The sequence below is a fragment of the Chaetodon trifascialis genome, chromosome 7, assembly GCF_039877785.1.
Source record: "Chaetodon trifascialis isolate fChaTrf1 chromosome 7, fChaTrf1.hap1, whole genome shotgun sequence".
In the NCBI taxonomy this organism is placed as follows: Eukaryota; Metazoa; Chordata; class Actinopteri; order Chaetodontiformes; family Chaetodontidae; genus Chaetodon; species Chaetodon trifascialis.
Window position 1 is genome coordinate 6182181 of NC_092062.1, and position 14872 is coordinate 6197052.

A 14872-nucleotide genomic window follows, 5' to 3' on the forward strand; every position below is an offset into this window, starting at 1 on the left:
CTTATCCAGACCTATTTTCAGTGTGAGCTTGTATATTCCATGCATACTGGCATTTAGTGTTACAAAAACATTAGACAGAAGCTTGACTCATGAATTTCTTTTCTTGGAACACAGCTACAAAAGAGATGATGTCTACCTTTTGTTCCATAAATCATCAGTGCTCCTGACCTAGTCTTATGAACATGTTTCATTTAGTCATGGCTTAGAAGTGGAAAATGGGTTAGGTAATTATTATTTATGTATATATTATTAATTTGTGCTATCAATTTATTTGTGTGTGTGTGTATTCAACATTGTCTCTTGCATGAGTCTGTTCCAAGTTTGACCTAAGCCAGAGATAGAGAGACGTGGGGAGGAGAGGCAGAGACCTCCAGGGACCACGAGTGTACTACCTCACACCTGGCTCACTCACAGCAGTATTTGTTACTATAGCAACACTCCCTGACTCAAATTAGAGAATGAAGCGGGCCTCTGTCAGGCCCTCTGGCAAATCTGTCCACACATACGCACTGGCACACAACACCATGGCAGCCCTGCACGTCGATATTTGTCTGTAATCTTTCTGTCTGACACAGTCTGGGAAAGCCGAGCATGTAAGCCTACAATTACATATTTCACACATGCATTTTAAATGCCATACACCCAAGTGATTTACAAACAAAAGAAGCTTGAATTCATATTCACACCAGTAATGTAAGCAGTCAGTAATGAGTACAACTCTCTACTACGCTCTGCTTGTACAAATACTATAAGGAGTTGAAAACCATGAAAATAGCACTTTCTGTATTCCCATCTCAGTGTCAACAAACAAACAATGCTCTGAGAGGAAACAGGAAGGGGAGAACCCAACCCCTCTTTCCTCTATCCTCCTCCACTTCCCTTCCCCCTCCCCTAACCCCCTGAATTTGATTCCTTTGTTTTTATACTTTAGTCTTTCTCTACAACCATACACCTCAATCCACTTGTCTTCACTCCATCTTCTCTAGTCATCATTCTGGAATCCTGCACCATCATCCTCCCATCGCTCACGTCAAGTATCTCTCTCCTTCCTGATTTCCACTCATCTAAATTCTACAAAGTCAGCGCCAATATCTCCTCAGAGGGGTTACCGTACTTGACCTTTAACCACCACTCTTTTTTTTCGTCCTCACTCACCTTTCAAAAATGTATTGTCTTGGTGTTGGAGCCCTCCATGTTACACTTTTGTAGTAGTTCTCTTCCCAATCCCCCTTCCCCCTTCCCCCAATTCACACACACATACATTTGCAATATCCAGAACATCCTCCTCCTCCTCCTCCTCCTCCTCCTCCTCCTCCTCCTCCTCCTCTCTGTATTACAGGCTCACCATGATGCTTTAATTAGCGACTGTGGGATTTGTCTGTTGGCATCTTTTCCTCTCCTACTCTGCATTCAGACGTTTTGCTCTGATAAACCACCAAGCAGCTTGCAATGACAGCAGTCACAGTACCAATAACAGGGAGCCGTGTTGAACAAACTGGACCAGATCAGCACTGGGAAACACTATAATTAATAGTTTTAAGGATTTACAGTGTAGCTTTTCTTAGTACCAGTTAGTACCAGCACTAAAATGATCAAGAGTCCTGTGTTCTAAAATGGTATTACAGTGTTTGCAAAACAAATGCAAGGCTCATTTAGGAGCTGTTCAGAAAACCTTTCAACCATATTGCTCAGTCCTCACAGAGAGTTTGCTCAATTGTTCTGGAACTGTAGCTCAAAGTTTCCATGGTTCGGAGCAAGTGAGATTGCAGAAGCAAAGCAGGGATTTCTGGCACAACTTCACCTACTTATAAGGTGCACAGAGACGAAATTCAAAACTCCACCACACACAACTACTGAGCCAAGCAACCAAATGAAATGGAGCTGACAATGAAGTTGTTGTTTACAATGCAGGTTTTTTGCTGCATTTCTGGGATTGTGTGACACATCTCTGTCCCTGCCACCTATTGACTATTCCTTATAAAACTATCAATATCTGATTTTTGAAACCTATGGATCATCACAATTTCTAAATATAAATATTTCTAAACACTGTGGAATTGTTAGCAAAAGAAAATAAGTGTTAATACACATCATGGACAACACCTTATTGTTCCGTTGCTGGAATTTTTAATACCATATTGTGCAGAAATCTCCCACTTTGGATGATCAAATGAAAAAGCAGACAGTACACAGTACATATAATCCACTATGTAGTAAATACAGTTCAAACAAACTAAAACTTCTCATTCATATTGATCTTAGAAGTTGAGGTTAAGAAATAGCTGTCAATAAAGCCACAGGGCCCATTTAGTCCATTTCCAATGGATAAGTCATAAGTATGCTTCATTAAACAACAAAAAAATGTCAGAACTCAAGAATACCACTAGAGCAACCTGCCTTACAAGTCTATTACCATTAAGTAAATCTAAAATAAAATCAAAGTCTGATAGCTTATCTCACAGCACTGCTAATGCTCATTTATTAAACTAACGGACATTTAAATCTGATTGGTCTGATGTGAATCTCTCCGGCCACCTCCTCCACACTCCTCCTCTCAGCTGAATAATATGCAAATCACAATTTGAGGAATTGTCAATTCAAGTACTTTCAGGAGGGGATCAACTTCAATTTACATGTCAGTGCTGAGTTTGACAATACATATATATGGCTAGTCAATACCACAGTCATCCAAATGACCAGATTAAAATCTCGGGAGCAACAGTAGGATCCAAACCAACTAACCAGCCTGTAGGTTAACAAACATATTAAACTGCATATCAACCAGTCAGTCAATTAGCATGCCAAACAGGCAGCTGGGCCTACCCAGTGGCCTGTGATGATAGAGTGATGGGCCTCATTGCACACAGCAACACCACCTCTCATTTGTCATGGATCACTGAAAGGAATAATTACACCTAATCACCCCTGTTTCCGTGCCTGCTTGCCACCCTTTCTCTACGGTGGAGTCATACTGTGATGACAATTAAACAACATCTCTGTCTTTGGTTAGAACTAAGGCCAGCATCATTTCCTGTCTTCATCCCCTCTCCTTGATCACTTTCTTCTTAAAAGAGGACATGTCCTCAATTTAGTCAGTGATTAGGAAAAGAACTAATAGAATGTGGCTGTGATAAAATACTCTAAAATTTTCACCACTTCCATGTCAACTGGCAGTGGAAAGAGACACTGAGAACAAATGAGAACACATCTGACTGATTCACTGTTTGGCTGGCTCACCAAGTGCTCACAGTGCTGGCTGCTTTATCTAGGATGTGAACTTTTGGATAAGTCAGCCAGAGAGCGCCTGTCCCACTCAAGAGCTCAGTGTGTGTATTAATAGCGTTAGTGTCAGATCCAGAGCAGACCAGACATCTGCCAGCTCAACCTGGACTGTTGTTAGGGAAGCGGAAGGAAATGGAGAAGATGACAGAGGGGAAGGCAAGCCAAAGTGACATGGTCAAGACAAAATGGAAACATCTCACACTGAGGTTGAAAACAGATCCTGGAGCAGCGTATGGCAGCATGCCCTGTGTGACATATCACACACCTCCTCTGCCTTCAGCTGATAACTCACTGAAGAAAATCAGTCCGTGAAATGAATTTAAGTAGCTCAGTAGCACCAGATACAGCTTTGCAATGTGTGTGTGTGTGTGAGACAGTCTGAAACAGGACTAAGTGCTACTCTGGATGGAAAATGTTTGTGTTTTAAAACATTATTTTAAAATGGAAACATATTGTAGCCGTGGTGTTTGTGTGAGTTAGTTGCAGTCTATTGTGCACTTACAAATCATGCTCCCTACTGCCATACATTCAACACCAATTTCCACAGTTCCTAGGGAATGACTGTCCTATTGGCACAGGGGAGCTGCACCTCCTAATGCAGGCAGAGGCTGGAGATCTATCCACAATTAAAATCACCATAACTCTGAATTTCAACTGATTTTCAAGCAGTTTGGTTTGTTACAAATGTCAAACATGTATTTGTGAAACATTTCATTAGACTGATTAGAGAATATTATGCTCAGGCCCAAGTTTGTTATTGATTTTCATCCCACATATCAATCAAAGAAGTTCTCTCTTAAAGACAGTAACATTTCAACAGTTCCACACACTCACACAACAACACACAGCAAAAAAGAAAAAATTATAAGAGATGAAATTTTACAGCTAATTCACCTGTAAGCAATGTGGGCTCTCATCCTGAAATAAAGTCTTGCAGTGGAGCCTCTGAGCATGTTCTCATGTCTTGAGATTGAGTGCAATTCACAACCTTTGCCACCTGTCACCCCATTCATTCATATGTGTGTCTGTCTCTGTTTGTCTCTCTCTCATGGGAGCCCAGCTAGCTCTGACTAATCCTCACCAAAACTGACTGACAGCTGACCATTTGCTCTCTCAGCCACAACGCCTCAGTCGGCGTCCATCCATCCTTGGCTTTCTATATCACTCTTTCACACATGCAGTCAGACACAAGCATATCAGGTTACCCCCTGTCTTCTACTGTATTCTTAGGCTTTGACATTAATATAAGACGTGCAAGTGGCCGCTAAGTATGAACATCTAACCATTGTAGCTTTACAAGCTCAAGAATTGAGGACTCCGGCGAGACACCAGAAGTTCTGATCTACACGTAACTGAAGGGGGTAGGAGTAATTCTCATGTGTAGTTTGCTCCTGATACTCATGGGGTTTTCATGTTGTACCTGATATGAAGAACTATACTAGACCTGCCAATTGTAGCCATTAGTCATACTGTTTCTGATGGAAACAGAAAGTACTGCATGTGCTCCAACGTTCCCATCCTTGTTCACATGCAACACTCCTCCACAGCCTTCTCTCTCCCGTCAGATTCCGATTGTTCTCTGAGCGTCATCACACAGCATTTAAGTGGGACACACACAGACACACTTGCATTTCCCTAGGCAGTTTAACAGGCTATATAGGCTCATCATTTTTCAGCCTCTTAATTAAGACTGGACCAACCACAGGATTCCGTAATAATCTTAAACACATTTTCATACCATGTCCATTGTGGTCAACAAAGGCAGTCGCAGCCACATTATTCCAGACTGTGCATGAGACTTCAGAGAACCAGTGTGTCAAACATTAAGAAGAGAACATCGTGAGCTAACCAGTTGTCATTAAAAAGCAACACATAAGAAGGTTGCTTTGCAGTGTTAACAAGCAAAGACAAACCCCTCAGCTTGATTCCTCATTCTGTAGATACTTTGACATAAATATGATTGGTATGACAGGTATCGGAGGAGTACAGCACATCCACACTTTGAACAACAATGGTGCATAGACACGCTCGGCCTCTATCGAGGTGAAAAGATACTGATAAGGATAACTGTACAGCAGAACTGACCATGTTGATAAGGAAAAGTTTTTGAGACAATCTTTGGATATGGAGTGCAAGAATATGTTTTGGGATTAAAAGAGAAAAAAATAAATGAATGAATGAGATCTATTTTTAGATTTTCTCCTGTTCTGAAAGCGTTTCTCTACCGTCAAACAGTGTGTGAAAATTAATTTAAAACATTGCATAAAATAGATAAAAAAAACACCCATGCAATGTATCATCAAGTTACCAGAAATTCCGAATAAAGCTAAAAATTTAGGCCACAGTAGGAAAAGCACAGGTGTAATTAATCAAATAAATGACGGCTGAGTTACATTTAGTCGCTATTGTTCATGTTGGCTTGCTGTCACACAATCATGGCTTACTGGGACAGAACAGAGCCACCGTTACCAGAAATCTTGGAAGCAGAACCACCAATTGGTAAAACACCATTAGTAAAGTCAAAATAGAGTTCATTCTGTTCTGCACAGATCACAGTTATATCTGCAGCCACCATGGATAACACGCAGATTGAGCCGGGTCATAAAGATCAACATTCTGATTAATAGCGGATGGGTTGAGGGTGGGTACACAGCAGTGTAACAGCGTCAATTATTTAAATCTCCTGACATGCTGACAAGATCAGTCAGGATCGAATGTTAATTTGTGGTCTGTGTTCTTCTACGCATCCTTAAGGTCACACACACAGCGCTGGTTCATACAGTGAAATTGTTTGGAGTAAAGCAGCCATCCTCCTGGCGAATGAGCTCCATCAAAGCAGTCTAAAAAATGTATTTCAGAGAAACTTTGAGTTCAATTCTGTTTCTTCTGGAGAGTTTCCTCTCTCCTGTCAAGTTCATCACTACAGTTTTTAGGTTTGTTGCGTAAATATCCCACAATATTTCCTGCAGTGACATTTCTGTGCTATGATGTCAAATAAGCCTACTGAGAACAGCCTCTCTAACCATTCAAGATAAAACACATATGTCAATACAACTAAAAAAAATCACCTGGAAAGTCTGCGCTGCTTAATACAATTTAACAGACAATATGGATAATAGGAAAAAGGTCAAGACATGTCCACTGCAGGTGCTGGTTTCTAAATCGGAGAAGATCATTCGTTCGGGTGAGTCATGGGTGGATGACTGACACATAGATGCAGATTCGAAAGACATCAGAGCCAGTCCCTGCACCAGTAGTCTGAAGTGTCACACTCAAAAAACTGCGTGGCACTGTGGTATCATTCAGCTGCTCTATGTCATCCTTCCTGATGAACCTGTTTACAGGTACAATTAATACAAACCTGCAAATCAGTCAGTCAGTCAGAGTTACGCAACACATAGTATTTGCACACGCCTCTCTGACACCTCTAAGTGACTGGAAAGCTGCTGTACTAGAGTGTGTATGTTCATGTCTGCCTGTACATGCACATTTTTCAATCCTGGTCGGGCATTACAAGCTGCCTCAGGCCCAGAGCAAATTGCAGCTCGAAGACGAATAAAGAGCGTCAATGTGCCGCATTACCACTCCAATGCACGATGGGAATTTGGCTACTGTTCTGTGTGCATAGTCCAAATCCAACCCAAAAAGAGGAAGTCCTCTCCTGACTGATTTGCAATACTGTTGTATTACCTGTCATTCATAGTGAGGACACAGCTCTTCACTTCACAGTCTCAATTCACACGGTGGCTGTATGAATGAATGTTAGCTCTGTACTTCAACAAACCCAATTCTAAAAAGTTGGGACACTGTATGAAACAAAACAGAATGTGATCATTAGCTGATCCTTTTTGACATATACTTAACTGAAAACAGTTAAAAGACAGTATTTAATGTTTGACCTCATCATCTTCATTGATTTTTGTGAAAAATCTGCTTATTCTGAATCTGATGCAGCAATATGTTTCAAACAAGTTGGGACAGGAGCAACTACAGACTGGGAAAGTAGTGGAATGCTCCAAAAACACCTGTTTGGAACATTCCACAGGTAAACAGGTTCATTGGTAACAGGTGATAGTATCATGATTGGGTATGAAAGGGGCATCATGGAAAGGCTCAAACTTTCACAAGCAAGGGTGGAGAGAGGTCCACCACTTTGTAAAACAATTTAATTTTATGAAAGGATATTACTACATGGACTCAGGAACACTTCACAAAACCACAGTCGGTAAACACAGTTTGTTTGCAAATGATGTAAGATGGATGGAGGATATAGAAACAATTACAAATATTTCGTTTGGGAAGGAAAATGGTTCAGATAATAAGGATGTTGCTCTTTGGCCCAGTGGTAGGAACCAGATGAATGAGTTCTAATCAAAGCAAGCCAGTTTGTGTCAATACAGGACTGTGTAATCGCTGCATCCTGCCTCCCTCTCATCCTCTCCTGGCCCAGTCCAAATAATAGCATGGATTAACTGTTCTTCCCATCTTCTGCCAGCAGGCAACAGTAACCAAGACTGCAATTAAGAGCCCCTCTGGCTGCTCTCTAGAGACACAGTTCTGATGCCCTCGTGGCGCAGACGTCAAGGCCTGCCAAACAGCTCTGCAAGGCAAACAGGTTGATGTGGGTCATCAACGGCTACTTCTACACATCAAGGCTTTTGTTTCATTGCTGGCTTTCCATCAACTAAAGGTTGAACCCCTTCATAGACGCTTTAACCTGTCTCCACTATCATATGGGACATGGAGGTTGGATCCCACCCTCTGTGATGAAACTAATTGTCATTGATTGCACTGCACTTTGTCCTGTCTCCACTATCATTCATATGAGGAAGAAATGCACAGAGAAGGAATCTGGTTCTCAATCATGTTACACATATTATCTTCATTTTTATCTCCCAAGCATACCTGAAAACACACACCTGTTTGGGCTCCAAGTAAGTAAAGAAGATAGAAAGGACTAGAAAACCAAAAGTAAACCTTTCTGTGGCCTGGGCTGCACATGAGCACACATGAAGCACTTTCACCTTATTAGGCTCATTTTCAGAGCAACAAACACACAAGGCTAATGGTTCTGACCGCAGCATCACAGGCTCCTCAACAGCCAGTGCAACACTTGACTAAACTGCACAGAAGAGTACAGACAAAAATCACAGTTCCAGAGAATGGCCATCAATGGCTCCAAGTACTCTCAACACAACGACTGCAGAGGGCCATGGCTGTATAGCCCAGCAAAAGTAGGTCCCATACAATTACTATCAGCCTCTATAAGTGCATGACTCACAACAGCCACCTGGTACAGCACACAGATTGTTTGGCCCACTAAAAAGGCCCGCTCAGCACAATAAGTATAGTGAGCTGCATATAGACAGTAACTATCAATAATTCTGAGTGCAGGGTGACAAACAGCCTCTTAGCGCAACCAGTGCAGATGGTGGTACACTACAATTTCATGGGATGGAAAAGGGCATATTGAACACATAACTCATGGGTTAGACTTTGGACCATACACTTGGGATGTTCAAAACCCTGCTCAGAAACATTCTTTGGAGCATCTGTAGTTGCACAGGAATATGGTTTAATACAAGGACAAATGGCACAAGACAACTGCTAACTCCTGGTCTGACCTAAACTACGCAGTAAGTCAAGCAAAAGGATGAACTATTAACAACTACTTCAACACACACACACAAGTATTAAATGTGTCGTTGCTGACATAGGCACCTCAGCACCCTGTGGTGCCTTGAAGACAAGCCATGGTTGCCCAAGTATATTTTATTGTTGTTAATTTTTGTCAGCTTTCAGCAATTTAAATCTGCAACATTAAGTACATGTTCTGCTTTCAAACATATGAAAACAGAACATAACAGTCAACAGTTTTTCAGGCACTCTGCTGCCACAGAAATAGCAACTGTCAGAGAAGATTTGATACATACAAGGGTTAAACCCCAGCCCTCAATACAGTCTGAGCCCACCAACAGCTAAAAATCAAACTCTATACGATTTGGCTGACAGCTCAATGGACAGATTTTGGCTGCTTGCAGATTCTCAGTTCAAAATTGACTCTGTAATTTCATTTTTTGAAGACCAAAGATAAAGACAGATTACATTACATTTTCTGCCTTCTTGCACCCCGTATTATGAAAGCCTACATTATGTTCGTCCCTAAAGCGAACCTCTTAATTAAACAAAAAAAAGAAATTCACAAGAAAAACATCAATGCAAAATCCAGTTCTACACAGCCAATCACTCCACAACTCACACTACAGGTCAGTAAGCTTAACCAGACACAGACTCTGTGAGAATCCAACATGAACTGACCCTCAGGTCCCTGAGCACCACCTGTGGCTAACAGCAACAAGACATAACATGGACAATCTGTGTGTGTACGTGTGTTTGTGTGTGAGAAAGTAACCACAGTTTCTTCATTGCCTCTGCCGCACCTCTTAAGTTTGTAAGAACAATGACTGAAAAAGGGGAAGCAAATAATAACTCGTTCACTGCATCTGAAAGCATTTTCTACACGCATAAACAATCATGAGACCAATTTCAGACTCCTTCGGGATTTGCCCCACATGAACAACCACACCGGCCGAAAAACAAGCTTAACTGGGAACATCTCATTATCCAATTCAAGAGCTGGACTTAGTCCCATGCTTGTGCCATCACTGAAACTAGCTGATGCGAAAGACATCATATCAGTCATAGAAGGACACACAATCTGTCTGTCTGCACTCTGTCAGACCTCATAGAAAATCAATGAGCCAGTTAATTTAGTGCAATGGGACACCCAGGGACATCAGTACTAGTAGAGCTGACCTTGTAGCACACAGCCTATGGTAGCCTGCAAAATGATCAGTGTCAAGTGGTGTTAGCGGAACACTGCTACTGACACACAGCATGATATCTGAAAAAATGTCCAACTTTGCCTGTTCTGTTGCACAGGGCCCTGGAACATGATGATGGCTGTTCTGTATATTGGCTATGTAAACACAAAACAAGCCATGTTGAACACGTGTTCAGGCTCTGGATGCAAACTAACAGCCTAGGTGTTACAGCAAGGTGTGACAAAGATGCGTGAAATAGGTGCTAGTCACATTGCCAACCTCACTACACCACTGCGCTCAAGCTGGATTTTAATATAACTTTGACAAAGATATCCTGCGCAGTTTGATGCCAAACTGTTTTGGCACAGAGACATGCTTTTTGGGAGGTGAGGGAGTTAATAAGTGCGCTGGCCACTGAGTCTGTTCCACAGGCCTGGTCCATCCAACTTAACAGAATCGATGCATAATACAAAATAAAATACCAACCATGCCTTTGTGAAAATGGGCCGAATCTAGCTCACATCCAGTCTGGCAGTACTGCATTGTAACACTGCCATTTTCTAATTAACACTGTGACTCATTTCATTACTTTAGCATCATTCATCAGCCTACATGTTTTGCATACCTACGGCTGGAGCATCATACTCATCACCCAGCAGTATTTCCGGTGCAGAGTACGCCAGAGATCCACAACTGGTTGTCAGCTTTTTCCCCGGCTGAAACTTGTTACTGAATCCAAAGTCAGTGAGCTTGACCAGCCCTTGTTTCTCAAAGAACACCACATTCTCTGGCTTGAGGTCCCTGTGCACCACATGCAGCCGATGGCAGTAGGAGATAGCATGGACAATCTGGGCAAAATATTTCTTAGCGAGCTCTTCATTCAGACCTTCCTCATGTTTCATGATGTAGTCAAACATATCCCCTCCATCGCCTAGCTCCAAGATGAGGTAAAGCTTGGTCTGGGTATCTATCACTTCATACAGGCGAACGATATTGGGGTGCTGGACCAGCTTCATGCACCGGACTTCCTGGAAAAGGTGCCCTGTGGCCACAGTGTCCAGCTTAGTCTTGTCGATCACCTTCACTGCCACTTTCTCCCCGGTGAAGACGTGGCGCGCCAGCTTGACAACAGCAAAGTGGCCACGGCCCAATGTCTTGTCCAGATCATACAGGCCAGCGATCTTGCCATCATAGCCCCGCTTGAAACCTGCCATAGCTGGAGTAAGCGAGGGGGACAAGGGAGCCCCCACTGTAGGCAGGGGCAGGTTGGCTGAGTTATGTGGGTCCAGCTTAGTTCAGTTCATCGAAGGCTGAAGGAGAATCCCATGGCTCCAGCTTCCTAAATGATACATAATTACAACAGTTTCAATAAACATTGATTAGGTTACATGGGCAAAGCTGATCATTAAACTGAATAAGACATAAATGACTCCAAACTGAAATTGAAACAAAAATTGATGACCCTCTCCCTTATTCAAGAATGAAGCACTGAACAGAATAACGCATGGATATATTACTAACTGAAAGAAGTGTACTGAACAAAAGATTTTGAAAGCAATAATAATACATACGTTAAAGCATTAAAACTTCACAAACACATCAGCTTGCTGAGTAATCAGCGGAGGCGTTGGGCTTGTTTTGACAGGATGGCTGCTGTACAAACGTTAGCTAATTTATCCTGATGTGCTGCCTCGTGCTGCTACGATGAACCAAATAAAAAGTTTCCTAAAACTACAACAAAAGGCTTCCAATAGTCGCATGTTTAGTCAGCTGTTCTCCCACCACAGCTGAGTGTGACAGGGTAGTCCAGAAGTCAGCTGCATAACGGGCCCAGCGGTAGCACAAACACCTCACGCTAGCCGAACGTTGCCAGGGGCTAGCTCGTTGTTCATTGATTGATCAACGTTAGCTTACTGTCTGACTAACATTGACTGCTTTCGTTCTTTAACGCTAGGACACCGCCCACTATTTTACAAACCCACCCAACAACAATTTCGACATAAACACATTTAGCCGTATGACAGAACGTTTGTCTTACAGGTACACAGGTGCTGTTTTAAATAACACACAGCTAGCCATAGTTAGCATGTAGCAAGCTAAACTTAATACGGCTCGCTCAGCTCACCTCTCTCGTTTCTCTTCGGTAAACATAAAGCCCAGAGTCCGGTCTTTACCGGGTACCGTGGATCCTTCGGGTGAATTCTACTGAAGCTTTACACACAATATCAGAGAGGACGTGGGTGGTACCGCTTCTTCGAGATGACCGCGGCACTCAGGAGGTGCCTATGCCCAGGGTTCATCCGTAAAACGAGGCATTGCATCGTTGGCAACGGCAGTCCTCGGAAACGTTGTATCCTCCCAGCCGAGGCGGTGGGGCAGTGATGCAACGTTCACGTGCTGAAAAAAGTGTCGAGATTTCCATACGATCAGACTTTCGTATTTATTACCATAGAGGCCATCATACATGTGTTCGAAAATTATATCCGCCGTTCAAGATATGTGCTTTACGAATGGTTAATAGATTAATGAATTCATACTGCACAAAGGCAAACTTTTCCCATTACAGTTACCATAAGGTGGACTAAAAAAAATTCAGCCCCCCATCACCCCCGTTTTTTCCATTTGACTATTTTGCTATTATTGTCTGACTAAAAGCCGCTTACCTGCAGTGCAAGTTGTAGGCCTATGCAGTTTATTCACAGTTTGGCAGCTCAGAGTTAGATCCTTACGAGGAACACTGAAGGCAGCAGAGGAGCATCACCAACCGCATTCGACTCTGACGTCAAACAAAGTCTTTTGATTGGGAAATGTTGCTGAAGCATTAATCTATTTACGCAGCAATAAATAATATACTAAGTAATAGAATACAAAACTGACAATGTAATGGCAGTTTGGCCTCAATGAAAGAGAGAGTTTTATATTAGGTGCATTTTGAGATATGCATAGCAGGATGTCCAATATGTCGTCCACATAGCCAGCAATTGAAAATAATGCGACAACATCTGACAGCATTTGATGTGGCGTTCATCCTTAAATATTTGTGTTTCATTTTGCAAGATTTACACAGTCTACGTTGGCGTGCAATGGATCCATTGGCTGTCACTGTTGCTCGGGCTTCCCAATAAACGGTGTGCAGTGACATCTAGTGACGGACAAAACAGACATTTGTTTAGCCCTTTAATTGTCTTAGCGGAGTATATTCCCTCTCTGACTGGATGTCTACAGCGATTTAAAAAGAAAAATGGTCTTCTGAGTTTAGAGGCGTCGCATTTTGTTTCCCACACAGATGGAGAAATTTCACCCTGCACCCACATCCGCCATAATATTTATTCTGTTTCGCTTTCACCCTCTCACAACAGGCATGTGTTTCCTAACAATTTGTGCTTATTCACTTTTTGCATGACACGATAAAGCATCAATTTAAACATTTCCTTGAACTTGGCCCTAAAGGTTTTGTACCATGAACATTAACTGAAACGTATAATTAAAAGGGTGTCATTATATTTTTGACCAGTTAAAGTAGCTACTGTGCAAAATCAGCCTTCATATGGGAGGGTAATAAGGGTTTGTGTCGGAATCCAAAGAATATCTAAATATATATTTCCAAATGTTTATTTACTTAAGGATGTATGTTGAAATAAAGCACACAGCGAGACTTAGACTTTTTCACAGCATATAGTTGGACTCGTTGCAGTAGGCAAAGCACACGTGTAATTAATAACACAGAAAATGGCGATTGTCCCAGTAGCCCATGAGCCAGTATCCACAATACAAGCATCTGTGAATTGTCACATCCACTGTAATGCAGCCATAATTTGGTTAATGTTATTAATCAAATAAAGGAAGAAAATGGAATAAATAAATAAATTAACAGTTGAGAAACACAACAAATGTAATTGACATTGTAATTAAGTAGTGAAAGACAAGGATAAGATGACCTGAGCTATTACTATAAAAGCCCATCCTTTAACATTTATGAATATGAACATTTCAAATCGATCTGATGATTGGGATACTAACAGTGCTTGTAATGGTGCTTGCTTTTCTTTTTTCAAACTCAAGATGGGAGTATTGCTTTGCATTTGATGTGTCTGTACACTGCTCTCCAAACAGAAACTAGAGTTGCTTCTCTAGAGATTCACAAGAGTTTGTTTGATGGAGGAAATCTCAAATATATGTTGTTGTTGTTGTTGTTGTTGTTGTTGTTGTTGTTGTTGTTGTTGTTGTTTAGGATTTTTTGCAAAATGATTGCCTAATTACCTCCGTTCTATTCTGGGACAAATGCATTCACTTTGCACGTTTTCCCTTTGCTAACCCCTCTAAGATAATGGGACTATCCAAGACTCACAAGATAGTCACAGTTCTTCACTCAAAGCATCATGATGAACCTAAATCATTTCAGTTTGATCATAACTGTTACATTGAATCCTGGATATACGCAACCCCTTTTAGTATCATTTTCATTTCATTTTCCACTCTGCAAACATGCTCTCTCGTAGAGACTTTTATCCTTTATTATCAAAGGGTGAATGAATGATATACACATTCCCTATACCAGAAGCATTGATGAAGGTCATCTGTGTGCTTATACTGAGACAAGTCAAAATGTCTGCTTTGAAAAAGGCCTATGGCCATTTTTTCTCTTCCATATAAACAAACACCTTAGTTTAAAAAACACTTATTTGTTTATTAGCTTTAAATTTATATTATATGTCACTGGGTGGATGGATTCTGTCTGCACTGATACCTTCATGCACGGTTTGTTA

At 41.6% G+C, this 14872-nt stretch overlaps 1 protein-coding gene across 1 annotated transcript in view; it reads right to left on the minus strand.

The window, feature by feature from the left end:
- The window catches only part of snrka (SNF related kinase a), a 50136-nt gene extending 37650 nt beyond the window's left edge, over positions 1-12486 (minus strand). Inside the window, exons 1-2 of the mRNA XM_070966515.1 lie at positions 12232-12486; positions 10732-11445 (exon numbers count right to left, since the gene is read on the minus strand). Of these exons, the coding sequence (XP_070822616.1) occupies positions 10732-11320 (589 nt within the window). The 5' untranslated portion in view covers positions 11321-11445; positions 12232-12486. The remainder of the gene's footprint in view (positions 1-10731; positions 11446-12231) is intronic.
- Between the last annotated feature and the right edge of the window lie 2386 nt (positions 12487-14872).